This window comes from Pomacea canaliculata, linkage group LG12 (genome assembly GCF_003073045.1).
Source record: "Pomacea canaliculata isolate SZHN2017 linkage group LG12, ASM307304v1, whole genome shotgun sequence".
NCBI lineage: Eukaryota > Metazoa > Mollusca > Gastropoda > Architaenioglossa > Ampullariidae > Pomacea > Pomacea canaliculata.
In genome coordinates, this window is record NC_037601.1 from 21,927,716 (window position 1) to 21,954,814 (window position 27,099).

General features: G+C 36.8%; 3 protein-coding genes across 21 annotated transcripts in view; 1 reads left to right on the top strand and 2 right to left on the bottom strand.

Annotated features, from left to right (window-relative positions):
• Positions 1-113: 113 nt before the first annotated feature.
• Positions 114-10,143, top strand: LOC112577258 (coiled-coil domain-containing protein 102A-like). 2 transcript variants are annotated; one of them, XM_025260304.1, is made up of 9 exons: positions 114-243; positions 729-1,882; positions 2,272-2,380; positions 3,166-3,201; positions 4,452-4,568; positions 4,976-5,185; positions 5,691-5,861; positions 7,157-7,260; positions 7,596-10,143. In XM_025260304.1, exons 2-9 carry the CDS (start codon positions 1,212-1,214, stop codon positions 7,708-7,710), a joined length of 1,533 nt encoding a protein of 510 aa, XP_025116089.1. In that variant the 5' UTR covers positions 114-243; positions 729-1,211; the 3' UTR covers positions 7,711-10,143. The 2 variants fall into 2 exon arrangements, with proteins under 2 accessions (XP_025116089.1, XP_025116090.1); XM_025260305.1 differs by lacking the exon at positions 3,166-3,201.
• LOC112577253 (zinc finger protein 665-like) lies at positions 9,924-15,077 on the bottom strand. The gene has a single exon (XM_025260300.1). It carries the CDS (start codon positions 14,892-14,894, stop codon positions 12,597-12,599), a length of 2,298 nt encoding a protein of 765 aa, XP_025116085.1. The 5' UTR covers positions 14,895-15,077; the 3' UTR covers positions 9,924-12,596.
• A 4,872-nt stretch (positions 15,078-19,949) lies between these two features.
• Positions 19,950-27,099, bottom strand: part of LOC112576527 — a 31,789-nt gene continuing 24,639 nt past the window's right edge. For 7 of the 18 annotated variants that reach the window (XM_025259058.1, XM_025259059.1, XM_025259061.1 and 4 more), the window contains 3 exons: positions 25,532-25,598; positions 23,347-23,476; positions 19,950-21,363 (listed from right to left, as the gene is read on the bottom strand). In XM_025259058.1, coding sequence (XP_025114843.1) covers positions 23,387-23,476; positions 25,532-25,598 — 157 coding nt within the window. In that variant the 3' untranslated portion in view covers positions 19,950-21,363; positions 23,347-23,386. Of the gene's footprint in view, positions 21,364-23,346; positions 23,477-25,531; positions 25,599-27,099 lie in introns of those variants that run through there. The other 11 variants (XR_003101861.1, XM_025259049.1, XM_025259050.1 and 8 more) reach the window with 7 other exon arrangements.

The window sequence follows — 27,099 nt, forward strand, 5'->3', positions numbered from 1 at the left end:
GACGAATCAGCGAATCGAAAATCAATGAGAGACTCTTGCGTATGCTACAAAAATCTTAGGCGATGTATTTTAAACTTTAAACTGGCATTATTGAGTTTATAAGCAATCAAGTCGGGAACCGAACATACAACTTTTAATGATCTATTATCTTCAAATATCTCGCGAGAATAGACTGGTAACAGGAAGTTGTTGCAAATGGCTAGAGGAATTATCATAGACACGCGTACTAGAACTGGCTCTCGAGTAAGGAAAATTCAATTTTTATATTGTCCCCAGCCTTGATCTAGTAGGGTATGGAAAGGCAAAGTGAAATTAGGATGGGAAAGACCTTATGTTTTTGACTGAGTGAAGATTAATGAAAGCAAGATATTAGCTTAGTAATGCTATCAATCAGCAATAGTACTGATAGTAATAGCAAACTGCAATACAATTTTAACAATTGAGACTGACTTATACTATGTTGCATATACAGTATACTTTTGTGATAAATTTTATTTCACATCAGACTTCCAGTATTCCCCAGGATCTGTACAGCGTTAATTTTTGCAGGGTGGTCACAAACTGGCGATATAGGATCACTGTCAGTGATTATCGAAAAGGATGCTTATTAATAACTCATTAATGAAAAATTAATTGAAAATGAATTAGAGACGAAAGAAATACAGTTTTTAAAGAATGTTCGGTTCACTGTTATCTAAAATAGGAGTAACACCTTTTTTCTATTTCAGGTCTAAAGGATCATGAAGATGGAAATCTGCTCAGACCTTTGGTTACTTTACGTCTCTTGGGAAGTGGCAGATCACTTATTTAGGACCAATCAATTATAACATAAATTTTAGGATTGATTTGGCATGCAGAATAGCATTCTATTGAACTGAAAATCAACTGAAACTTAATAGAAATAGAACCACAGATTGAACAATCTTATCATGTAGGCCTTATAACCAGCATAAACTGTTAGGGTTAGAATTTGGCATTTTCAGTTCTCCACATATAAAAGAATGTTAGTAAATATTTGCAGATAAACTTAAAAACTATGAGCCAAAAACAGAATTTCAGCAGGTAGCAGTTCTAACAATCCTCGTGGAGATGTGTCTTACATCCGTGCAACTCCTACAGGACATCTTGCTCCTGTGTCTCCATCTCCAGTTCGTGACAAGAATTCGTTAAGTCATCCTCACACTCAGCTGCCTGTTGGTCACATAGGGGTCATGGCAGTGAGAAATGCCGATCCTGTGAATGTTGGCATTAGTGAAAGAGAAGAACTTCTGATGAGAGAGCTGGAAGAAGCAAGAGTGCGAGTTGCACAAATGGAAAAAACAATGCGGTGGTGGTCTGACTGTACTGCTAATTGGCGTGATAAGTGGAACAAGGCTAGAAATGAACGTAATAAAGCTCGAGAGGAAAACAGAATGTTGCGAGCTCGTTTAGATGCTCTTGTTAAAGAGTGCACAAGTCTTAAGCGAGCTCAGAGAGAAAAACTTTCAGCAGAAATAGAAATTCCTATTAAATCGCCTTTAGCAGACAGCAGTAAGGACCAGCTGAATGAAAGTGTAGAGCATGGTAAAAATGAATCAAAGGACAGCGTTTCTTCAGATGTATTAATTGCCAAAGCAGAGAAAGAAAAAAGCGAAAAAGATGTAGAAGAGAAGGATACAGACGAGTTAGATTCTGTGAGCTTAGAAGAAAGACTCAGGAAGAAATCAGATGATGGAGCAGGAAGACAGCAAGATCTGGTTGCAAAGTTAGATGTGCACTATGAAGAAGCTGATGAAAATGCCAATTCCAGCAGACCAAGTAGTGAGGCATTGTCATTTGAGCAAGCCAGCCAACTGCAACTTCAGTTAGATGAAGCACAGAAGACAATCCAGTCACAAAAGTAGTAAGTAATAATACTAAATATGTTTAGTATACTGTTTGTGAAAAAATAAAGTTAAAAATTGTAATGATGCGTCATATGCTTCAGATTATTGGCATGTAAATATAAATTAAATATAAATGAACATGCTTTTGTCAACATTGGGATTATTATTACCCTGACTGTATGTCTTCCAGTTTTTAAACGCCCTCCTTTAGACTAATGAGCTAACAATAAGATTAAGAATTGGACATATTGCTTTGAGAAGCCATGCTTGCTTTTTGAAGTCAGATTAGATCCTATGATCGTTAAAACAGGTTCGTGATATATAGTTTATATATATAGTTTAGTCCTTGCTCCTTGAGGAGCATAGGGCCATATCATGATGGATAATTCACAGTGAAATATTTCAGTGAGAAAGATACACTATCAAGGACCATTGAACAGCTGGAAGGAGAGTTGTCCTCATTGCGTGTTAAGTGTGATGAAATCAAGCAGTCCAAACAGGAACTACTGCAGCAGGTAATATATTGAGTAATTATGGCAGCCTGATCTCTATGAAACAAGTTAAAGGACAAGTTTCTAAATGTATGAGTTGTAGTTTAACAACTATTTATTTGTCACCATGAAAATAGGAGTGATAATGACAGATTTATTTTTTTAACAAACCCTTGCTGTCATGTCAAGTAAAGTGGACATGATGAGCTCACTACCCATTGTAAATCTCTATATGCATTAATGTTGTCAGTGCATTGTGCCTTAGGTTTGCAAAAAGTTGTTAGTTTCTTTGTATTCTGTGTGTTTGTATTGGTGGGTGCAAGGAGGCAGTCAGAGTTGGAGATGGGATGTTCATTAGTGTTTGCATACCTATTTGCATTATACACTGTACAATAACGGTAGTATTTGTATCAACAGTTTTATTAGTTTCTTGTCTAGACTGTTCGCTAGAATGTCTGGATGGTATGAAATTTTTATTATTATTATTTAATTGCACATCATTTTGACAATGTACTATTTTTTTCCAAGGGAAAAATGCTTTATAGTATGGCAGTTAAAGTACACATAGCTGCTTTAATATAGTATGTTTTTGATATGATTAGTCAGAACCATGGGATTTGAAAATAATCTGTTTCTAGAACTTCTAGAACACATTTTATATGTTTCTTCCTACATTTGCAAACAAGAGATGACTAACAGAACTAAAAGCTCTGTTTTGTTGCTATTGACAGAAGAAATTAACCTGAAATTAGTAATTACCCAAAAATAAGGGAAATGTTTTGATGTGTACTCAACCAATTTTCATTCAGAAGCCAGATGACAAACATAAAGTGGAAGATACAACGGTAAGACACACAAAAATAAGTCCAAGAACTTTCAGTGTAAATTTTTTTTTTTTTGTAATAGTTGTAGAAAAGCCTTGTGTTGAGAATCAAAGCATGATGATGGAGTATGATGGTGTTTGTAAGAAGAAGACTTGGTTTATGTAGTACACAGTGAGCAACATTCCTAAGTCAAACATTATGCACTTCTCCTGAGTAAAACTGGTGGCCATCTATGTTTTGTTTCCTGTATTGCTTGAGCTGGGTGTTGAAAGAGTACTGCAAAATTTGTGGTGGTTTCTTGTCATGAAATCAATTTAGCATGGACTTGTTCTCAAATTCGCCCACAGTTGAGTTCAAAGACAGCTCTTCGAGTTTCTTGTATTTTTTTTTTTTACATTTGTTTAAAACTATGTATGTGTTAATATTTATGTCTACCAGTGGGTTGTTCCCAACACACACAGTGTTAATCAGAATTAAAGTTTCTGTATTCATTTGCATAATTATAATCTGTTTGTTTCAACTTTTTTTGTTTTGTTTACTGTAAAAATAATGTGCTTTTAATGGTACAAGCCTTATTTTTCCATGTCATTTACTTGCATTTTAATTCATGTGCAAGAGATTAGAGAGGTATTCATTTTCATAAAGGAAAAGCATGCTGCTAGGTGTGATTTTTTTTCTTTATTTAGAAACATTCTTTTGTCAGTTTGTGACCATCCAGCTCATTTCTGGAGTCAGCATAAATTGACCATTAACCTGGAACTTTTTTGTAGTTATGAAACTTACAATTTCATTTTCCAAGGTGGAGTACATGATAACATTTCACCAAAACTCATCATGCCATAGCCGCTGCCTCTAACCAGTCAAATACACTTTTTATTTTTTTTTATTTTTTCTTTCTTTTTGCAGTTTTTGCATAGTCTATGATCTTTTTATAGATGCTAGAAGTGTGATTTTCTTGAAATAAATTTTGTATATAACAAGATTTACATGTCTTTATTTATTGTGTGTTCATGTGATAAGGGATAGAGTGAAGTTAAACAGTCATGCTTAAAAGATGTAATTAAGTGCCATATCATCCTTTTCTTTACAGCATGTTGATTTCTCTATTTAATAAATTAAAATTTGAAGTGCTAGTCGATTCTGGTGTTTATATCAATGTGTTTTTCTCAGTGGACACCTAAAATTTAATGTGTTACAGTTAAGACAATGACAAGAAGATCCTGTTAAGTAGTATTTTTGTTGCTTAAAAGTCTGTGTAATGTTAATTTCAGCTAACAAAATTACGAGAGGATCATGAAAATGAGATGGGGCGATTGACACTTGACCTTGAAGATGAGAGTTTAAGAACATCCTCAATGGATCGACGTTTGACAGAACTGAGAAGGGAGGTGAGTAAATTTAATTACTAGAGATGGTCATGAAACCCCATACCATTACTCATTGGAATCGTATAGTATGGCTTAACCACCTCAAACAGTAGGGCGGTCCGGTGGAACAACGGTTAGCGCTTGTCACCTGTACAGTGAGGGTTGGCTGTCCTGTGTTCAGCTCTTTTCTTGGGCACGGTGTTCTTTCTCTGCATGTAGCATCTGTTTACAGGGCTGGCTGCCTGGCCGTGATATAGCCTTAGTTGCTGGCTCGGCATAAAACACTAATCTCTCTCTCCCCCCCAACCCCCCTAAACAGTTGCAGAGTTCTTTATCCTGCAGGTTTTAGAAGCGTACACTATTTTGCATTCTTTGGCACAAGCATTTAAGGTAAATTATTGTTCGGTGACGGTCGTCTGTGATTTCAGTTGGAGAGGTTGCAGGCTGAGAATGCTGCTGAATGGGGCAAACGCGAACGTTTAGAGTCAGAAAAGCAGTCATTAGAACGTGAAAATCGCAAACTTCGCAGTGCTGTGGCAGATCTGGAAGAGCAGCTGCAACGCAAACATCAGCAAGCTGCAGCAAGTGTGGATGGAGATTTGCGTGCCCTGCAGTTTGATCTTGCTGAGAAAAACAAGGTGATTTTCTCTGAATGACTAATCTGGATTTTTTTAAAAGCATTTCAATCAAGGGTTATGTACAAAGTCAATGTCTTCATATTCTAAGTATTATCTCTCAGCCTGGAACAACAAATAAAGATCTTGCAAAATAATTAAAAGGCTTAGAGAAATGCATATTATGCACCAAAAGCACTGAACTAGCACTTGTCAAGAAGGTTCATGTACCATCTAACCAGTGCATTTGTGTGTGCACATTGCATGCAATGATCTATTACTATTGAACTTATAAGTTCTACGTTATATTTTGTAACATTGTAGGTCATGAAATTTCAATGGCAAAACTAAGCTTGAAAATAAAAACTGCCAGGTTATGTCACCTAATAGTTCAACAAAATAGCCTACACAAATACAAAAGATGTGAAAAACCACTTTCTTATTGCATGTTGATTGTTAGTGAATATGGAGGAAGAACATTTCTTTCTTGGCTGTAGAGTTTGAAATAGTCATTCCTTTCTGTGTGTAGGAGCTGACAGAGTTACGTCACACTCACAGCAAGCTGCGTAAGACCTTAGGTGAGCGCATCACAGAACTAGAACATACACGTCGTCGAGCAGACCAGTATGAAGCTGAGGTCAAGAAACTCCGGGGACGTGTAGAGGAGCTAAAGAGAGATCTTGCCACTGCAGAAGATGAGGTATGCCTTCACATTATATTTTGTTTTTAAAGATCATATGTGAAGATAATGTGTTTTAAGATCATGTAGAACTTTTTAACTGTTTATATTGTTCTTGTAATTGATCAGTGCTCAGAGTATAACCCTTTAATACTTTTATAATATTCATGAAATCCAGCAGTTAATCTCAGAGTTTGAGCTTCTGAATTTATCCCCATTTTTTAATGAACTTTAAGGAACCTGCGGTGAAATGAAGGTAGTATATGTTTATGGCATTTTTCATATTTTCCAGTAGTAGATCTACAAATCTCAACCTTGCAGAAATCTTTCTTCTTGTTCCTAATCACCCCCAGTGGAGCATAGGGCACGGAAATCTTTAACAAACGTTAAAACATTTCTTGTTAAAACACATTGAAGAATTGTTAACTCTTGATGGATAATTTTGTTTTCTGACTTCTTTTAGAAAGCAAGAACTCTGCATGTTTGCATTAAGTTTGCGTAATATTAAGTCATTGGCAGCACAGGGATGAAATGGTGCTAGTTGTCTTGAAGTGCACAAAAATGCCCTGTTTTCCAAATAAAAACTTTTATAAGAGAAGGACAAAAAAACAACATAAAAATATGCCAAATAAGTAGTCCATCTTGAAAGTGTCAGGTAAATGTCATCTAACTTTTAGATAGTTGAGATTGAGTTGTTATAGACGTGCAAAGGAGCTACTTTATAGGCACTGATTTTAGACTACGCAATAATTTAGATATCCTATACCTTGAGGTGAGGCAGATGTAATGGACATTAAGTTGGTAAAAGCATGTTTAAAAAAGAAAAGCATTTCAATGAGGATTGTTTATTGTTTTCTTAGTAAATTGAAGGAGTGAATTGATTTATCAAGTGCAGGAAGAGTCCATGTTAAAAAAACAAGCACCAAAGATATAAGGTTGACAAATTACCTCACCAATTAATCATTATTAGTGAAGTATTTTTATAAGTATTCTATTTGAATGGCGCTTATTTGAAATTCTCTGTGAAATTGTTACACAATATACTACTACAAAGATGCTCCAAAACTGTACATGCATATATAGCTTTCCAAGCCTAAACCTTGACTACAAGATTTTATGATCACACATAGATTCACATTACTTTCGTCTTATAAGAGAGAGGCCCACACACACATTGCATACTCCTCTTTTGTAAGCTGTCTCTTTCTGAATCATAGTTGAGACCATGGGTGACATTGTACACAACTTTTCGTGGGCCACATTGATCTAAAACAACTCAAGCAGTTTTATAGAAGACCATGCCATTTCTTTTTCAGATTGATGTGCAAGCTAACATGTCAAGACGACTTCAGCGTACCAATGATGAACTTCAAGAACAAGTGGACAATCTTACAGTGCAAGTTGATCACCTTGAGAATAGGTAATTAAGAAATAGAAAAAAAAAAAGAAAAAAAAAGTTTAGGATATGTTGTCTTAAGAGAACATTTGTAAACAAAGATGATTGACATATCTGCTTGTCAAACAGTAGTTTTAGTTAGCTTTTTCTCATGGATTAAATAGTACTGATGTTGATGTTAAATAGAACTCACCTTACAACAGAATAATGGAAGGTATTATTTGCCAATCCTTTTCAATGTTCACTACATTCAAGTCTTTGTTATGTGATTTTTATAGAGTTTTGTTGGGTTTTAATTGTTCCTAAATGGAGAATAAAGTCCATTTTATTACTTGTCAGCATAAACTATCATTTTATAGGTTGCGCCGTGGAAGCCAATCCATTCCAAAGACACGCAGCTCAAGTCTGAAATCATTTACTATGGAAGACTCAGCTGAGCTTGCAGACAGTGAAGATGATATAGAGGAAACATAAAAAGGGTATGGAATAGTTTAAACAGTTAAAGTCATAAAGCATGTGCAATGTCGAATGTGACTGCTCAGGGAGTTTGCCACCGTTTCCTTTTTAAACTCGCAGTGAGGCTGTCCTTTGTGAACTTACTCCTGGTTACACTGGTGTACATTGTTGCCACTTGCTCATCACTTCCCATTATTTGAGTGTCATGTTAAAAATATTTTTAATTGTATATGGATATATGGTAATATATATAATTAAGTAGGTTCAGTGAGGTGTTGGGCTGTTTTTGTCTTAAGATGTTAACATTCACACAAACAAAACAAGAAGGAATATAAGATCAGTGTGGATCACTGAAAACTTAGGTTCACATTGCGTGGAAATTAAGGTAAAGTTAACAATATAAAAAACATTTTAATCTTTTATTTACATGCCTAGTAAAATAATGGTATAACATTTTGCTTTAAGGATAGGAGTGCTAAGTGAGGAAGTGTTTAAAAATAGTAGTCACTACGAATTTTACGATCACAGCACCTGTATAGAAAGAAATATGAAGATAAGACTTTAAGACTTACTTGATTTTTATTTTTTTCGGGAAAGGTGGGGGGGGGGGATTGGAAATTACTCCCAAACACCAGACTTTGCTGTAGTAAAGATTGTTACACTTTGCTGGCTGTAACCAGCCAACTACTGGTTTAATCTTCAGTAGCCAATGTTCTCAGTGAAACCAACAAAGTATGGTTCTCTCTCATCTTCTGATAAGTGTATGGAGTGGAGTTTTGCCTGCTATGACTGACTAACCTTAAGTTTAGTGTTGATATTTGTTCTGGTTAAAAGTAATCTCCAAATTTATCATATCATTTTTGTATTTTGGATGAGTAATGACTATCTTTACTCACTTTTTAATCACAAGGTGGTCCAGTCAAGAGTAAAATTATATTACATTTGTGGATACATTAATGCAATAGCTCTTCTGTCAGATATGGGAAATAATTTTCCTTTTTAATCAAGGTTCAGTTTGAGATTACAATTGTATCTGTACTGGAGATATTGTAGAGGTGAAATCAGTCAATCCTGTGATAATGAATTGCTGTTAGAAATCTCATCTTGTGACTTCAAGATATTTTCTCATATCAGAATCTTTCGATTCACATGGTAACACATTTAACTTTTGGTTGACATATCAGCTTTAGTTCAAATATACTTTTACGGGTTTGCAAGTTCCCTCCACCTCCAACAGAAAATATAGAGAATTAAGCCATCCTTTTGTAAACATGTATATTATGTACACAGACTGCTCTGTTATGTGTGAATACTCAACAAGCAAGGTATGGAGAACAGAAAAACATGATTTCCACTGCTGTAAGAGTAACAAGGAAATCAGAGCAAAATGAATCAAAGTTCAGTTCTGCACTGAATAATGGTATAGAGCTGTTTTAGGGCTGTTTATTTATTTATTTTTTTTTTTTTTTGTTCATTGTTTCTGTAGAATGTGGCTTTGTGGGTGGAAGGAAACAGGCTAACTAAACTGCCTTGCAACTGCTTATTGAGCATTAAGTGTTTATATATACCTTCTGTGATCTGTGCTACTGTGGTAAATATTGTTAACATGTCATTAAAATACATGCTATATCCTGTTAATCTTTTGTATTGTGCAAATTTGATATCTTTCCTGTTGTTGGGAGCCAGACAAGCACTTGATGTTGTTTCTTAATTTAAGTCAGGCCTCTTTATTGGATTGCTCAGTATATAAGAAATGACTTCTGTGGTCTATGGTGTCTGTTCATTTTAATGGCTCCAAATGTCATTTGTACGGTGAAAATTGATATATTTGGTTTGAGAGGATGAAAAGATTAAAAACAGATAGAGACTGACTAATGGAGTAGGCAAAATCTTGGGTCTGGGCTTTGAAATAAGAAACTAAAAGTTGATTAGAATTATTTTTAAATTTGCCTTTGATAGCTAAATGACAGCAATAAATCATGTATAACAACTATCAGTTGTTTGCTAAGTATCTGATGGGCTTTTGGAAATGTTAACACATATCATACAACATGCATTTATTGCGTTCTAATCATATGAAGTGTCACATTTTGTATGTGCTTTGAAGAGGCTGTTGGGCTGTTGCTATTTATACAGCTGAATGTGGTTGTGTCTTTTTTCTTTGTTTTGAACAATCAGGTGAAAACAATACAGATACTGTAACTATTAAGTACTGGATATTTTGTTAACAGTTTCTTTTTTCTTTTTTAAGTTCAAGTTATTATGCGACAGCATCTGGTCACTGTATAGAACATATATCACATACTGCTGTTGGCCAGTTGTCTCCCACCACAGCCAGTGTGTATGCCGCATGCAGTGCTGTTTTTGCATCATTATCTGACAATCTTTTTGCTGTTTGTATAAGTTGAATGTACATTTTCAAAGATGCAATAAAAGAAACTGTGGAATATCTCTGTGCTGTTGTGGTCTAGATGGCGCAAGCAAGCTGTTAGATCTATTAGTTCCCCCGATTCTCTCACTGCTGCTATGCAAATTTTAAACTTTAAGGTATTGTTAGCAAAGTTTGACATCAGTAGATAAAATCTAAAACTCCCAACAACAAAAAATATAGATGTGCACCAAGATACCAGTTTTTCTAGATAAAGGAAGAACAATGAACAAATATTTGGGTAGGAATAATTATTAGAGCTGGTTCTAGCACTCAATTGTCAAAAATAACACCTTATTTTAGGAAGAAATGAGAATTTTTCAATGATAACTAAAAGTACAAGAGGCTGACCAAAACAGCACTGTTGGGATTTTAAACTAATTTTTTTTTTTTAAGTAGATATGTAAATGTTTCATTTGAGATAACTATAAAAAATAATCTCAAGAGCAAAAAGAACAGTGTGCATATGTATTAAATATCCTGTATTCCAATAAAAATCCTATAAGAACTGAGCTGTCCAACAGATATGGGTACACCTGATTACCATTTTAAGGAAGAAAAAGAAAGTCTACTAAAAAGCACATTTTATACCATCAAGTAACAACAGTTCTAAGTTGACATTAAAAACAAAATGCACAGAAATATCCAGCTAAGTTTACATCCATCAAGAGGCAGCTACATTCACAACACTAGGTTCTAGAGTGCTGTAAAGCTTTACTTTTCTTTGCCGCAGCTGCCAAGCAGAACACAAGAATTCGATAGCATTTTGAAAAGCCTGCCTTCTTAAAAACATTTGCTGGTGTAAATTACATCTGTAGTTTATGAGATCAGTGGCCACAGTAGGAACAACAATTTTCATCAGCCAGAAATATTTAAAATACCATTTTAAAAATAACATTTTCAGAAATCATATCAGTGATGTGTGCCAAAAACTCAAGTGAAAAGCTTGATGATGCTACATCCAACATCTTGGGCAACACCAAAGCAAGAATAATATAATGTAGCACTTTACACTTATCAGTAATGGGCATAATAGGGAGTGGTTCTGTTGTGGAAGGAAATATTTGTTCAGTGATAATAAAGAGCTGCTTTTCCAGCGATTTCCTCAAGTTAACAAAAACTCCTTAGCTAACCAATTACTGTTGATGATAGTGACAAGAAAATGACAGATGAAGGTTGAATGCAATTTAACAACCCACACCATGCACATACACGTTTGTGCTTTATGCCATGCCAGTAACTAAGGCCATATGACAGCTGCATGTTTACCCTGTTACGTAAAGTAAATAAAATTTGTAAGTACATATGCATGATATGCTTATCACACAACAGACATGCGAATATACAATGGCACAATGTTAATCTTTTCTACTAGTTATAGATACTAGTGAAGGCAGCGGCTGCATTGAACCAGCCTAAGGTAATAGTTAACCTAGGTTGGGTGTGTTCATGGGACTTCAGTCCTACAGGAGGCCCAGAGGTTAGATTTAATTAAAGAATGGAAAGAACAATGAAGAAGATATAAAAGTTAAAAGTGTATGTTCTAGTCTGAGGAGTGTAGCGCTGTACTACAAGTGAAGATGTTACGGCACTTAAGAAAATTTAAGACATAAATGTACTGAAGACGTATGTTGAGTTTGTCAACATGAAGCCTCGGAGAGGAGAGATGATGTCTGAATGTCCATGGGACAGGCTAACTAAAAGACAATTTTCAGAGGTCATTTGCTGTAAGGTGCATCATGCTTTTGTAGCTTTTGAACTTCATACCAAGTTTGGAACTCCAGATGAAGCTAAATCTGAGATCAGAAGTCTTATGTCATCTGAAAGATGGGGAAGACACAACCATCCCTCAAAGTGCTCCCAAGGCAAATCAAGTTCTGCTTCAGTGGCTATGACATGTGGGTTGTTTCAACCCCTCACCTTCATCTGTCTTTATTTGCATCATTGGTCAACTAAGGAGTTTTAGTTAACTTGAGGAACTGGCTGGAAAAGCTGCATCTTACTGAGTATCACAGAACAAATAATTCCATCCACAACAAAACCACTTCCTACTATGCACACTATATAGCTGTTTTGTTAACAATGTCCATAAAAGTATGACCACTGCAATATGAAGCACAAAAAAAAATGCGAAATAGATAAATCTACTTGATAAACCGGCCTGAAAGTGTAATTAGCATTTATCCTTCTTCCATGGTGGGAGTTCACATGCACATATGCATGCTCTCATAAACAAGTGTGCACATGCACATACAAAAAAATCAAATACAGTCCAGAAAGTCTTTCATTATATCATTCCTGTCATCCATTACAGAGGTGAAAATAAAATCCTGTAAAAAACAGTACTCTTGGCAAATGTACGCCATTTCAAATAAAGCAGTGTCAAAAACAAACAAAACTTGACCTGAATTCGATCCATAATAAACAAGTAGATATCCACTAAATTACACAGCTCTAGCCAGGTAACAATTTATGATTATGCAAGCCCTTGTTGCTGTGAATGAGCCTGGTACATGTCTAGGTGCAGGGTAACCTCTGCTATAGTACCCTGGGCTTCATTACCTATAAATGTCTCTGACAAGTCTTTCTCTGCATTAAGCTGCACTGCAGTGTCCTCCATCTTACGCCGCCGTGGTATCTTGCCATCCGCATACTTTAAGTGGAGAAGAGAATGTTTTTTGAGTGAATCCTTGGTAGATAAGGCTTTTCCACATTGTGCACATAGCCATGTCCTTGTGGCCACAGCTGATCTGGGAGAATGCTTACGAAGTGTGTGAGCCCTCAATTGATGCTGGTAGAAAAAGCCCACACCACACAAGTCACACAAGAAGGGTTTGGGTCCATCATGCACAGCCAAGTGCATTTTCAATCGTGTTTGATTGATATGTCCTTTTCCACAATGTTGACAGGTATAAGGACGGACTGTCTGGTGCCGGAGCATGTGGATTTTTAGGTAGGCCTTGCGTTTGAACACTTTCCCACATTTTTCACATGGAAACGACAAAATGTTGCCATCTGCATCATACCGGTCCTCCATGGTGTGATGAGTGAGAATGTGGGACGAGAGGGATGCCGGCCAGCGAAATGTCTTCCCACAATCTGAGCACATGTGTGGTCGCTCATTTGTGTGAACACGCTTGTGAACCAAAAGCATAGCATTGCGGTAAAAAGCAGCATTACAGGAGTCACACTTGAAAGGCTTCTCTGTACTATGTTTCTGCATATGATTCTGAAGAACTTCTGTTGTTACAAATTCCATCAAACAGACTTCACATTTAAAAATTGGAATCTGAAGTGCTTCACCAAGGGAACTCTCTGGATGAATGAAAGAAACGTGCTTTCGCATATCCCGTAGAATATAATACTTCTCACAGATTTTGCACTGGTACTCTTTTAGTTTCCTAGGATATGACTTGGAATTTTCAGTGACACTATCAGGATCAGTGTGAATTTTCATATGTTTCAACCAGGTGTTTGATTCAAAAAATGACCTTTCACACACACAACACTTGAAAGGTCTCTCCTTTCTGTGAACTCGTCTTACATGTCTGGAAAGCTTGTCACCTCTGGCATAGCACTTGGTACATTCTTTACACTTGTAAGGCTTGATGCCAGCATGTACTCTTATAACATGCAGTGAAAGATTCTGTGTTGAGTTGAACCAAGAGTCACAAGACGTACACTTGTACTTTTTATTTTCACTGTGCTTTTCCATATGTTTTTTCAAAAGGCGTGATTCAATAAACGTTTCTTGACACACAGAACACTTAAATGGTCTCTCCCCAGTGTGAAGACGCATGTGTATTCTAAAGGTGTCTGCCCTGCTGAACATTTTTTTACACTCGGTGCACTCATATGTTCTGGCATTTTTCAGTTTCTCTTTCTCTCTCTCTGGACTCGTCTTGCCACAAGCTAACTTCATGTGCCTTCGCAATGCTGAAGCTTGTGTGTATTCTCTATCACATTCAATACATTTAAATGGTCTCCCTTCTTCTTGGTCTTTCAGTGTAGCTTTGTCCATCCCACACTGCTTTTGGTGACGTTTCATGCTCCCTACTGTGGTGAACCATTTACAACATTTACTGCATTCAAACAGTTTGGGGTTGGATTTTTGTACCCCACAGGTTTTTATGTGTCGACTTAAGGCTGAGGAGTAGCCAAATGACTTCTCACATTTGGTACAAACGAATGGTCTGTCACCAGTGTGGGTACGCATGTGACTGGCCAAGTGACCTGATACCTTGTATGCAGCACCACACTCTGCGCATTGGAAAGGTCGATCACCTGTGTGAACACGCATGTGAACAGTTAGACTGTCTCCCCTTGCAAAATCTTTTCCACAAATGCTACACACATGCTTTTTTAATCTTTGCTTCTCACTGTTTGGTTGCTTAAAAGGTGACCTCTTTTCTGTGATAATCTGCTTCGTGATTTTGGACTTTTGATTATTTTTATTGCATGGTGAGCTAACTTCTGAACCATCATCCTCACTACCATCTGTCTCCAATGCCTGTCTCTGTATCATTTCTGATTTTCTTGGTCGAAGCCTCTTTCTGGCAGCAATAACTGGTGAAAGGCTGTGGTCATCCGACTGCTCTTCCTTTGAATGAAGACATGGGCTAGAAATTTCCCAGGTCATAATGTTACTGCTTTTTCTGCTAAACTCAGAATTACCAGTTTGATGAGTCTGACTTTCTACATCTTGGACTCTGTGATTAGCTTCAGTTGTCATTACAGCTGTACTATCAGTAACATTCATGCTGCCAGAATCCATTTACAATTTTTCTAATGCTGCTTGCTTCATCTTTTGCACCTCACCACACACATTTCATTTTCTTCCTTTTAGAAAGTGAGTAGCAGTCTGTTGTACTACCATCTTTGGAAAAATTAACTCATCCTCTGACTTGTAAACTGGGAAACCAGAAACCAGGTCATTATCTGTAAATCAAAAATGAAAATCTAAGTTTAAACAATTGACAGCATTCAAGACTGCAACTGAGATAGATACTACCCTATTGATTTCTGGCTTATTGAACTATGTTCTGAGCATTTTTAATACATTCTCAACTAATCTGAAAGCCAAATCTCAAAATGACCTATTTCTAAAATAAAAAGCTTCACAATTTACACTGTTTCATAGATTAGGGAAGAACAAGCATTTTATATATGATTTACAGAGTTTGAAACATTAAATAGGGAGGAATTAAATCATTTGCTATTTTATACTGAACACATAGTTCATTGCTGACAGAATTACTCTGTTAACAGATTGACTGCATGATCAAACACTATGAACCAGCAGTGTCTGTCCATGCACAAGGATGTGTACATACAGAAATAATCTTGGCTTCAGACTGGTTGATGTGATGCCTAGACACCCTTTAAATACAACATTTCCCAACTGATAAAAGTATGTCTACTTAAACATAAGAAACCTATAAACATGAAAATAAATTTTGAAAACATAAACAATTTGAAATTGGAGGTGAAGAGGGGTGTCTAAATACATACAAAACATTAGGTTGGAAGTCTCATCAGTAAAATATAGTGTGTAAAGAACCAAATTATTATGAAAGCTGTTATCAGAGACACAGTTTTACTACACAAAACATGTTACTCATAATTAAAGCAGTTTCCTGACATTAGGAAGCAAGATTACCATACAATTAATACATCTAGATTGATGTGTTTCTCTTTCCTGTGACTAAGCAATAAAATCACCAGCCTATACAATTTTGACTGAGAACTTTCACTGCTGTGTGGAGATACTATGGAATCATTAGTACCAGATAACGTATTCTGTTTTTCTGCTGACTTGAAATAATGCACTGGATTAGAAATTGTTTTGATACAGTTCTGCGTGAGTAGCGAGAAATCCGAAGGCTCATGTTAAGTACCGTCTGCAATACTATTTTATTGATTTATTACGCTATCCAAAATTTTAAAAGCCCGAACAAATGGTTTACTCGGGTGGTTTGCGACGCCATGAGCTTTATCTGCTGGGCTTCGTTTGAACCAATGCAATAAATGTATCGTATGCCAATCACCCTGGTCATTAAAAGCAATTCAATTAACCGCACACTACTCGTCTGGTCTCCTCTGTTCACTCAGCTGAGCTCCACTATCCTCTGTTCACTGGTATCCTACACGACACCTTTAATCAAGTACCTTTACGTGGCATCAAACGAACATGCAAGTTATGCATTTGTACCAAAATGCCAATCAAATCGGTCAAAATCTGCAGGGAAATAAGAGATGCACTGTTACTGTTATTCTTGTGTAAGATTAGCTTTCATCATGTTCATGCTCATTTATAAAGAATGCGCAAATTGTAAGAATTTATTATGCAGTATTATTCAATATTTGCACGTACTTTTAACCCCTGGCTGTGTTAAAAGCCTTCCCACTTACAAAGAAAATTGAAAATCTGTGTATCTTTGTTTTAGATTCGTCCACCAGTACCGCCATGCTATCAGCATGTGACGTATGCAGTCAAGGGCGTTGTACTCTGGCAGGATTGAAGCTTAGCGGGTGTTACTGTTCTTGGTGGTCAGGGTTTATTTGGTTGTGCACAAATATCTGTAAAAGACAAAATGAAAATGAGGAGTTCTCCGCATTGTCCTCTATGTATGCCAGCTCTTGTATGCCCAGTATACAGAATTTCAGATATTTTTACGTTTTCAATCCATTGTCTTTGATCCTTCATAGTGCACGTAGACGTACGTTAGGGGCGCCATGACTCCAAGAGGGGAACTTTTTCTTTTAGAAATTTCTTTCCCTATTGAATTGGATAGCAACTTCTCAACATAACATAGAGAAGAAGAAGAAGTACATTGGTAAGTAAAGCCTCTTTATTAAAATCTTGAGTATTGAGATGCATTCTTAGATACGACAAAAAATAAAACGAAAAAAAAAACACCACGGATGTACATTTATCTTTGTATTGTCAGTTACTACTGTATATATGTACATGTACTACCAAAACGTGACTTTCGATCGACAGTTTGTGCTATATTACGACTTTTTTGGGAAGAAGTTGCGAATTATTTTAATTTTAAAATAGAAATTGCTTCAGGCCTACCATTTGCCTTTCTAAAAAAGACTCTAAAAAAAAAAATCCGCATTTTTTTTTTTTTTTTTTTTAGCTGGGGGGGGGGGATGACGTATTTAAGAAGGAGTCTCAATACAGGTCTTTGTCCCTTTATCTGCTTTTTGCCTAATATTGATATGTGAATCTGTGACACCATTGCCTATGTTCCTGGATAAGCTGTCTGCGCAACGGTTAGCGCCTGTCACCAACACAGTGAAGGTTGGCTGCCCAGAGTTCATTTCTCGTCTCGGGCTCGCTGTTCTTTCTCTGCACGTGGCATCTGTTTACAGGGCTGGCTGCTTGCCGTAATATAGCCTCAGTTGCTGGCACGGCGTAAAACACCAATCCCCCCCCCCCGCCCCATGTTCCTGGATTGATTTCTGCACTTGCTTTATTTTTCTAGACCATTTTATTTCAATTGGCATGGCAGCCATCTTGCCTTATTTATATCTGTTCATCAGTAATGTCGATTCAGATTCTGATTCCTTTTTCTGCAATTATAACTAAATATATTTTTTAAACGTTTGACAGTCGCCAGAGCCTTATCACAAGCCTTGAGTAACCCTTTAAGCGAACTAGGCAGTCGCCTAGTGCGCAGTCACGGAGGGATGGGACGCAAAAATGGCCTGTGTGTGTTTTATTAAGATGAATAATGTGAGGAAAAAATATAATTTTCATGTAATGACATTTGTTCGAGATCTTTCCTCTTCTTGTAAGTTGACTTCACGCTAATTTCTCAGTTCATGCATTACAGGAAAGTCCATCATTGGAGTACGCATTGAAGGGATCAGCTAACCAGCGGGGAAGTAAAAGGCGGAGAGTTAGAGGGGACGGGGAATACGTGGCAGCCTCATCTCTCTCTCTTCTCGGAAGAAGTTCTGCTCGTATGCATAGTGGTCACTATTTTTACGGCTCATCCCATCTATCTACATAACACAACCAACCATGCATCGTCGCTAGCCTGAAAACAATTACAGCCGCTCAGCCTTTGGAATTCATTCCTTTCTTGAGACTAACTTACATGCCTGCCAGACCACTTGCTCCTTGGACCGCGTCGGCCAATAATTACTAAAACAGCGGTGAAATTGCAAGTTGCATCTGCCTAACGACCTTCATTGTTAGATGCGATGTGTGCGTACTCACTTCCCGAGGTTCACGACGTATGGGTAGGTTTTGTCCGGGTTTGATTTGTATCCCTTTAAAAAACTAGTTCATGTAACATGATTCATTTTATAGGTGTAATGTGGTTTCAGTAATTAAGCCAAACCTATTAGCCTTTATTATACACTGATTTGTTGGTCACTGCACGCACGCGCAATATTTTCACACGGGACGTTACGCATGTCACTTGGTTTATTTGTTGTTCACGGTCTCGCTGTAAGTTCGCACAAATGATCGTCGGGAATGTTCTCCACAGAGGCAGGGAAATCTAGGTGTCGACATAACTTGCAGGCACCGAGAAAAAGGCAAATGTGCTCTTTGGTCTCGAACAAAGGATGCTGGCTTCTTCCGATTAAAGTAAAGGGCAGCACATTTCCCTTTCTTTCAGGTAGTGGTTCAGCCTTCCATGATTATCAGTCTAGTCCTAACGTATATGTTGATAAATTGTTCACTTTCGCTCCTTTACCTGATATACTGGGAGCCAGGTAATACGTTACAGAAGACAGAAAGGGATAAAGACGAGACTCTACAGGTGTTGTTTGCCGCTGCTGCTATCTTCATTACCTGTTGTTATCACTTTCTCTTGGTGTCTCAGAGGCCTGTCATGTCCGCCGTAGTGTACCCTGTTACAAGATCCTTCGTGTTTCCATATTCTAGACTTCTATTTAGTTTGAGATGCTATATTAGTTACTACTGTTTAAAAACCTTAAGTTTACTTTTATTTTTTGTTTGTTTTGTTTTTTTGTGTCTTTTTAAGCCTGGTTTTTGAATGGTTTGTTACATACTTTCTAGCTTGAGCTTTCTGGACGTCGTTTTTATAGTTAAAAGGGAATTTGTCTCACGATACTTGTAGTGCAGGTGCAATAAATATTTTGCTGCTTCTTTCGCATTATTAAAAAAAAAAAACAAAAAAAAAACATTAGTGTAGTTATCTCGTTGCTGAATTTTCCGACTTCACTCTTCAGACTTCCAAATATTTAGAATACCGCTGCCCACGTAATTCTTGGAGCGCCCCATATTGCCAGCCAATAATTAGAACAACAACGCTGGCTTCCAGAAAAAACTAACTATAGAACTGATCTCTGCTCTAACACGGTTACAGTTTCGCCACCAACTTACCGAGTTCCTTCGTTATCTATACTCGTTCTCTTCACTTCTCATGCACGAGGCTTTGTCAGCGTAACCAATACAACCTCCGCTCACGTGGTTATCGTCTTTTTCAAGTTTTGGGCATCAGCTGGACCTCTTGCTTTGCATCGTCAGTCTCTCCTTTCAAATCATCACTCAAGACAGACTTCTGCCATCATTTTCATTAACTCTGGTCAGTTGAAGGAATCGTGATTCTGTGTGTATATGTGGTCTTCGTTGGTCATGTGACCCGGCACGACACCTTGTGGAAGAGTAGTTAGCAAATTCTTGATTAGTATTTAAAAGCTTGACGATTTGCTAAAAGACATCAAACAATTTTTTTTTCACTTTTCAAAGTGATATATTTTTCGTGTGTAAGTACACTTTCCAAGCACACTCACAGTTTAACACATATACAGAGACGCACAAATATAACGAAAGTCTCACAACTCAAAGACAGAAATTTATTTAACGCCATACCGTGAATTGACATTCAATCTGCCAAAAAGGACCGAAAATCTAAATACACACATTCGCATTGTTCTCATGTAAGTGAGTGGACTTATTGCTCACATGGCAGTACGAAGAAACTACTTACATTACCTTTAAGGAGAGGTCCATGAAAAGGCAATTTTATATTTGGGAGGCAATCGTGGATATTACTTGTTAACTGCACACGTGTGACTGACTCATAGGGTCAAATGTTCAATATTTCACTCGGTTTTGATTTACACACATAAATATTTATTCGCAATCTGTTGAATCATCTTTTGTCAAAACTGCACGGCGGCGCTTCAGACTAGCTTAGAAACATGATGTTGTTCAATCATCATAAATGTGACTTTAAAAGAAAAAGCAGTAAGGCCTTCACAGAAAGATTCCTGTTCATACCTAGTTTTTATTCTCGCGAAACAAACCGATGTGTTTTCTTTCAAAGCGATCGCCGATTAAGAAAAAGCAACGAAGGCATACAGTTTCTTCACAAGCAAATTTCTTTTCTTATTTAAAAAAAAAAAAACTGTAATGCGGAAATACAGTTATTGTTCAACAGCTCCATACAGAAAGCTGTGAAGTAGTAATGCATTTTCTCAATAGATCCGCAATATTATTGCACTTTTCCACCAAAGCCAACGTAAACAACATAACCAATTTTGTATCATGAAGCACAAAACTGTACAAGAAAAGTCTCTTTACAAGTCGAAACTGCAAGTATCACACCAATGATAAAGTCAGGCCGTGAAACAATAAAGTTACCTTGGAAATGTAGCAATAGCTATCTAAGTTGCAGGCCAATTAATGAGGCAAAAGTGGCGTTTTCCTTAAAAACTTTTTATGCGACACTGCCACTAACACGTGAACAATAGAGGCGATATTTATGAAATACAAAATGAAAGTAGAATATATTGTACATCGGTTGGAAGCCCCCTTAATGGCAAGTTTTGTGTAATATAATCAGTTTTATACATCATATATATTACCGTTATATAGACATACTAGTTGTCATTTTGATTTGTTTACGCACCTTGCGATAAATTATTTTTCAGAGTGCTATGAACGCATACATGTAATTATTTTAGAAGATCACTCCTGTTTGCAACGGCACGGTGAATGTAAATTTTCACAATTGCACGTCTAAGCTTATTTTAAATTACGAGCATGAACATTAAACTATAGCTCATCGTGAAGTTATGCAGAGAGGGGCAGAAATGTCAATATTTATAACCAAGTAAGAGATTTTTTTATAGATAAGCTCTGCAGAAGTGACAGAGATGACCGAGGCTTCACAGAAAAGTCGGAGTCCTCAGATCCATATTCACCTCGCTATTCGGCCTCAGCAGCTTCAGTCTCCTGACGCCTACTTGCGCTGAAAGTCCACAAGAAAGATTTCTTTGTTCAGGAAAATCAAAGTTTTCAAAACATCTCGAAATATTATCTGATAAGGTCGACGATAATGAAATAAACAGGTAATTAATAAGTGTACAGTTCATGATAAACAGTAGCTCATCACATTAGGATCTTATTTTCCTTCCCTATAGCTGGGTTTCACTGGTCGGGGATTTTATTTTTTTTTTTTTTTTGTATCGGAATGTTTGTCATAATACTATCAACTCACCGAGATGATTTCTGCTTTACATTAAGGTATTAGTGTCTGATCGAGAAAACGTCAAATTGTATTATGTGGATGGGTTACAACATTATTATTATAAAAGTCGAAAGAACGACTAGAGACGGAACTTACACAATTTATTATCTCAAAGTCATAATTGTGTATGCATCAATGTAGCGATTTTTGTTGATCATGGAAAACGCGTGTATCATCGATTAAAGTATTTTTAGACGATGAGGTTTCTACTTGTGCTCATTCTTCCTTTTCTTTGTCACGAACGGGAAAGAACATGAACTGACGCATTTTCAAGCCATTTGTTTGTAAGATGTACCTCTAAATGTAACATTTTTACCTAAAAAAGAAATGGGTATCAAGTTTTCTAAAGTTTCGCAATGGAGTTCTTTTACCCACTTCTTTCTTGCCATGCGATGGTAATTTGAGGCCCTTCTTAACCGGACAAATACAGACGAACGTTCATCAAGTTTGGCAACGTTTTACTTTTATGTAAACACTTTGCTAGACTTGGTCAAACATACTCTATCCCGTATCCCTTTAATCAGGATATGTGGACCGGAAAAGAACGTCGCAGATTCGAGGCTTTTTCTAGTGAATAACCGGAAAACCTCTGTACATCAGTGTCTGATATTTGAATGGGGTGGAATAGGGTAGTCTATTTTTTTCATCGTGCCGGGTTCTAGACATTTATAGGCTCCTACAGACACTATCCTACTATTCTACCCTTTACTCTTGGCCCCAAAGCGTCTAATCTTGAGCTGTTGAGCTACAACAATATTCACGAAACATACTCAGCAGCAATACACATCGATTTTATTCATTGTTTCAAACCTAATAATATCTACAGTGACGCTTGCATTGGGCACCGCGTTTATTTTCAGTTTGTGTAATACGTGTGACTATAGTTACAGTATAGACGGCGGAATATTATACAACAACAATTCATATCAAAGTCTGTAAGAAGGAAATGTATCGACAGCAATAATAAAGTGTAAACCATATTCTTTCATTTACTTTTTAAGAATCACCGATAAATAAATCCTACTTAAATACAAATTAATCTTCTTTCCTATGTTAACAACATTACAAATTATCAGAAAAATAAACTTGCACATAACCGTTGATTATACTTTCAACACCTGCAAATAAAGTCAGAGAGTAAAATCAAAGTAAAGACATTACGCTTTTTTCGAAAACAGTTATTTGGTTTTCCCATCAATAAACATACCAATCACAATTCAGCAACATTCACTTGCAAGCCACATGAAAATAGTAACGGAGCAAAGCCAAGCAAGAAACTTGAGAATGGATAAGCCAGACTGTCAACATTCTAATGCGCAGCATTTAAATGTTAACAAGTGCATCTCAGATGAAGAGACTTCCTTTGAGAGATGCAGTTATTGTATGCATGGAATTGTCAGAATAGAGCAAACTATTTTTAAGTCAATAAACAAAGCATGCTATAACAGCTTTCATGAGCCTTAAAGGGAAAAAAGCGAAAACTGACAAGACAAAAATAAAGCTGACAATTTTCTTGCCTAAAATGTCTCCTAAACACATCATGTCATCTTTAAAGGAAAAGACTACAGCTCAATTAAAATAAAGATTTAATGAGACTCGAAAGAGACTAGTGTGGATGTCGAAAGTCCGCTCCGCTAAAGAACTGACGAAAAGAAGTTCAGGAACTAAGATCCCAAGAGAAAAGGAGGTTCCTACTTTACGTACCCTCCCAGTGGAGCAGGCGGCCGCCCGGTGTCATGGCGGTCTAGCTGTAAGACATTCGGCTCTTGTTGAGTGTCTTCCTGATACGTCTCCTCAGCTCCGACACCGGGGAAGTGCGTTGCTCTACACCAGTCTGTGACATCATCACTTGTGTCACTTCTTATTCACCTAGGTCTCTGAACTAGGCTTCTAACGACTTTTCTTTTAAGTATTCTCAGTAGTACAGGACACGCATGTCCTAAACTTTTTCTGCTTCAAGCTTCATTGATTTCTATCTCAAGAAGGAATAAAACTAGACAGCGACGTGGAAATGTCAGTAGGAAACTCCACTGTTAAGGACGTTCTTATGAAATAAAATATTCGAGACAACATCGAGTATATTTTCCCCAGTTAATTTGTTATCTCGACATTTCTGACCGAGTGGCATACATCTGTCCTATCCTGAGTTTGTTTCCCTAGTATTCTTCTTAAATATGCTGTTCACGAACTACTTCCCAGAAATGCTATTTCATTAGACAGGGAGGCTTGTCGCATGAATATGTTTACAAGCAATTCTGAAATAATGCTAATGAAAGTAATGACATAACTAATCATTTTTCTATTGATCGTTAACAATAAGATACCATTTTCATAAGACTATTTTAATTTCTGTTCACCTAGCTGAAATTAAGATAAATTAGCAAGCATCAAAACGCTACATTCAGTAAACATTTGTCAACAGAAATGCTTTACAGAATGTCAAGAACTTGAAGGTTCAGGCAGCTGTAAGCGGGCTTATTGTCCTTGCATAATTACAATATTGCACCGTTTAATGTGCCAGTTTTTGCACTTTAGACAGCTGACATTCTGTCAAATCATTTCTTGGGCTGCATTATTTATTGTGTTATTGATCTTGAGCGACTAGTCTACTCATGTTTCTACTTAATTCAGGAAACATTCTTGTGGAATTTTCCTTTCCTTCCTCTTTCCTCCTCGTAAATAAAAACAATTGGTTGCCTACTGTCAAGATGAAAACATTACAACAGAATGGATATTGTTTCGCACACCAAAAAAAATTATTTAATGAAACAGATGCTACTTTGTGAAACAGTTCACTCCGACAGGGATCAAAATAAAAAATCTTTGCACATGTTTCCACAAGCTTGTATTCCTGTGCTGCGTTATACTCGGTGATGAAATATTTGCGGAAAAGGTGATCATGATAGCAAAGAAACAGGATGGCAATAACAATGCAATGCAGAGCAGAAAATAGGGTGAAATATGAATTACTTATGCGACCATGGCTTTGATGACAATGTTATGACATGATATGCTTCTCAGGCGAAAGGACTGTTAGCATAGGTTAAGTTGCATCTACTTGCGCGCGCAGTCAAAACAGAGGTATAACATGACGCCATGCTACTTAGCGTGTGCAGCCTACCTCTTGTCTGCTTCCTCCTTATATACATATGTGTGGGCTGACAAACGTTTGTGAGTACGATTTGTCGTGACTCATCACAACAATTTATTATAACTTTGCAAACAGAGAAATATATAAAAACAAGGGAGGTAAAATACCCTGTTATTTATTGAGATATATATCTATAAAGGGGCATTACTGGCTTCGCTCTAAGACACTAAAGCCTGTACATGTTAAATTATTTAATTAGTTGAACGAAGCTTACATGTTTATTACCAGCTCACATCACACTTAAAAGGGTCTCTTGTTAGTGTACTAATGTGCGCGCGTGCGTGTGTGCATCTTTGACAATTGTGAATAAAGAAAAAGAAGAATGATTTTTATTTAGTAATTAAACTTTTTACCTTTCTTTCTTTTCCCAGTAGCTTTGAACTAAAAGTAGAGTTGTTGTTATTATTATTATTTTTTTTTTGAAAGGCCCTCCTTTAATGGTACTTAAAACTATCAAAAGAGTCTGTATAGCAGAAGGATATAATAAAGCTGGAAGTTATGACATCATTAGAAAATATGTAAACGAAAATAAAGTCCTCAAATAGGAAAGTACTTTTTAATTTTTGACATATGCATATATTTTCAGATATGGTTAAATGGTTTCTAAATCATGACATGTTACAGCTATAACAATAATCGTTGCAACATGGGAATGGCTTTAACAACGACCACTAATCTGAGTTTTAGGCGAGGGAGGTTAGGTGTGAGTGTAGCTGGCGCATGCAAAGCACTACTTACTGCGTACAAGGCAGGATTTTTTACCGTGGCTGTAGTGGAGTCAGCGCCTCCTCCGGCTCTGTAAGAACTAGATTGGTGAGCAGAAACAGAAGGATGGGTTTTAGTCAAGATGCACACACGAAACAAAAGGCTGCATAGACATGGTAGTCAACAGTTGGGCAGTGACCAGTGTAATGAAAAGGGCTGGCTGTTCTGGTCGGGGACGGAATGAAAGATAAATTACGATGAGGTCGGTTAAAGGTCTTGAGTAATCACACTAAGCGCAGACACGTTTCATCTTGGATGTGCATTTATGCAGATGCGGAACTGAGCAACGCAGAAACTCCTCGCGAGCACGAGATTAGTATAAACTGAAAGCTGCGAGATTTAAAACAATTATTACCCTAGGAAGAAGCATTGTTCAAGAGAGCAAATTACTCTGCAACGAAAAGCAGAACGACGATTGTCTGCCTCACTTTTTGTTTTCATCTGTTGACAGTTGAGGGCACCACTTCTCCTTGGCTTCTGACTCAAGTATGAAAATCGGTCCAGGGCCTCTATAATTATAGTGTCTGGAGACTAAGACTTTGTCTTCGCGAAAACGTGGTCACTTTATAGTATGGACCCTTGCAAGAAATAGTAAAGCCTTTTGGGTGCGCTTACATTTGTGACTTGTAAAATTGCTGGTAAGAAACATTCAGGTTTGACAACGAGGGCTAAAACGACAGACATACATTTCCATATATACAAACATAAATTTCTGGACTTAACATTAGCATAACTTAGAAATACGTTTGCTTCTCACAAAAGGCATCATTTAAGTATAACAATTAAAAAGTTTTTTTCATAATTAAAACTTATTATGGAAGTAACGATAAAATAATTGCAAAAATCATGCACTAAAAATCTTTTCAAGTTATTTGGAGACAATACATAAGTTATTTTTACAGAACTTTCCTCTACCCTACACAACAAATAAACAACAAAATAAACAAGACGGCATGCTCTCTAAGTGAGGATTCTAAATTGAGAAAAAGAAAAACAAAGACCAGCATTCTTTAAAAAGTCTACGATAATACCTGTTTTTCTTTCTAAAGCTTCTATAAGGACAGGGTTTTGGTCACAGCAAACATCTAATATCTCTACTGCGCAGTCCCTCCTCTGTAGGTAGAAATACTAATAGTCTTGTTATATTCGCAATACCTGTTGTCATGTTTTCTTCGCTCTACACGCAGCAATGTGGGTGTGTTACTGACAGATCGAGGTAGATCATAAGGCAAGCAGTAAGACATTGTTTCTGTAATCCTACCAACACAGAACTGACTGCTAATAACTGAGAATAACATTCAGAAAATATCACTGACCGATTAGGCAATTGATTTATCAAAGTTGTGTTCTCAAAAATAAATGTATTTTGCGTAGTTATTCAAATACTTTTAACTCACACATGAAGCCAAAATAGTTAAACTGCCGTGCAGTAAACTCGTGGTAGTAATAGTTTACTGAAAAGATTTCTAGATAAAAAATCTTAAGCTCATGGCTGGTGCTGGACTGAGAATTAGATAAAAGGACAAAGCAGTTACAAAACT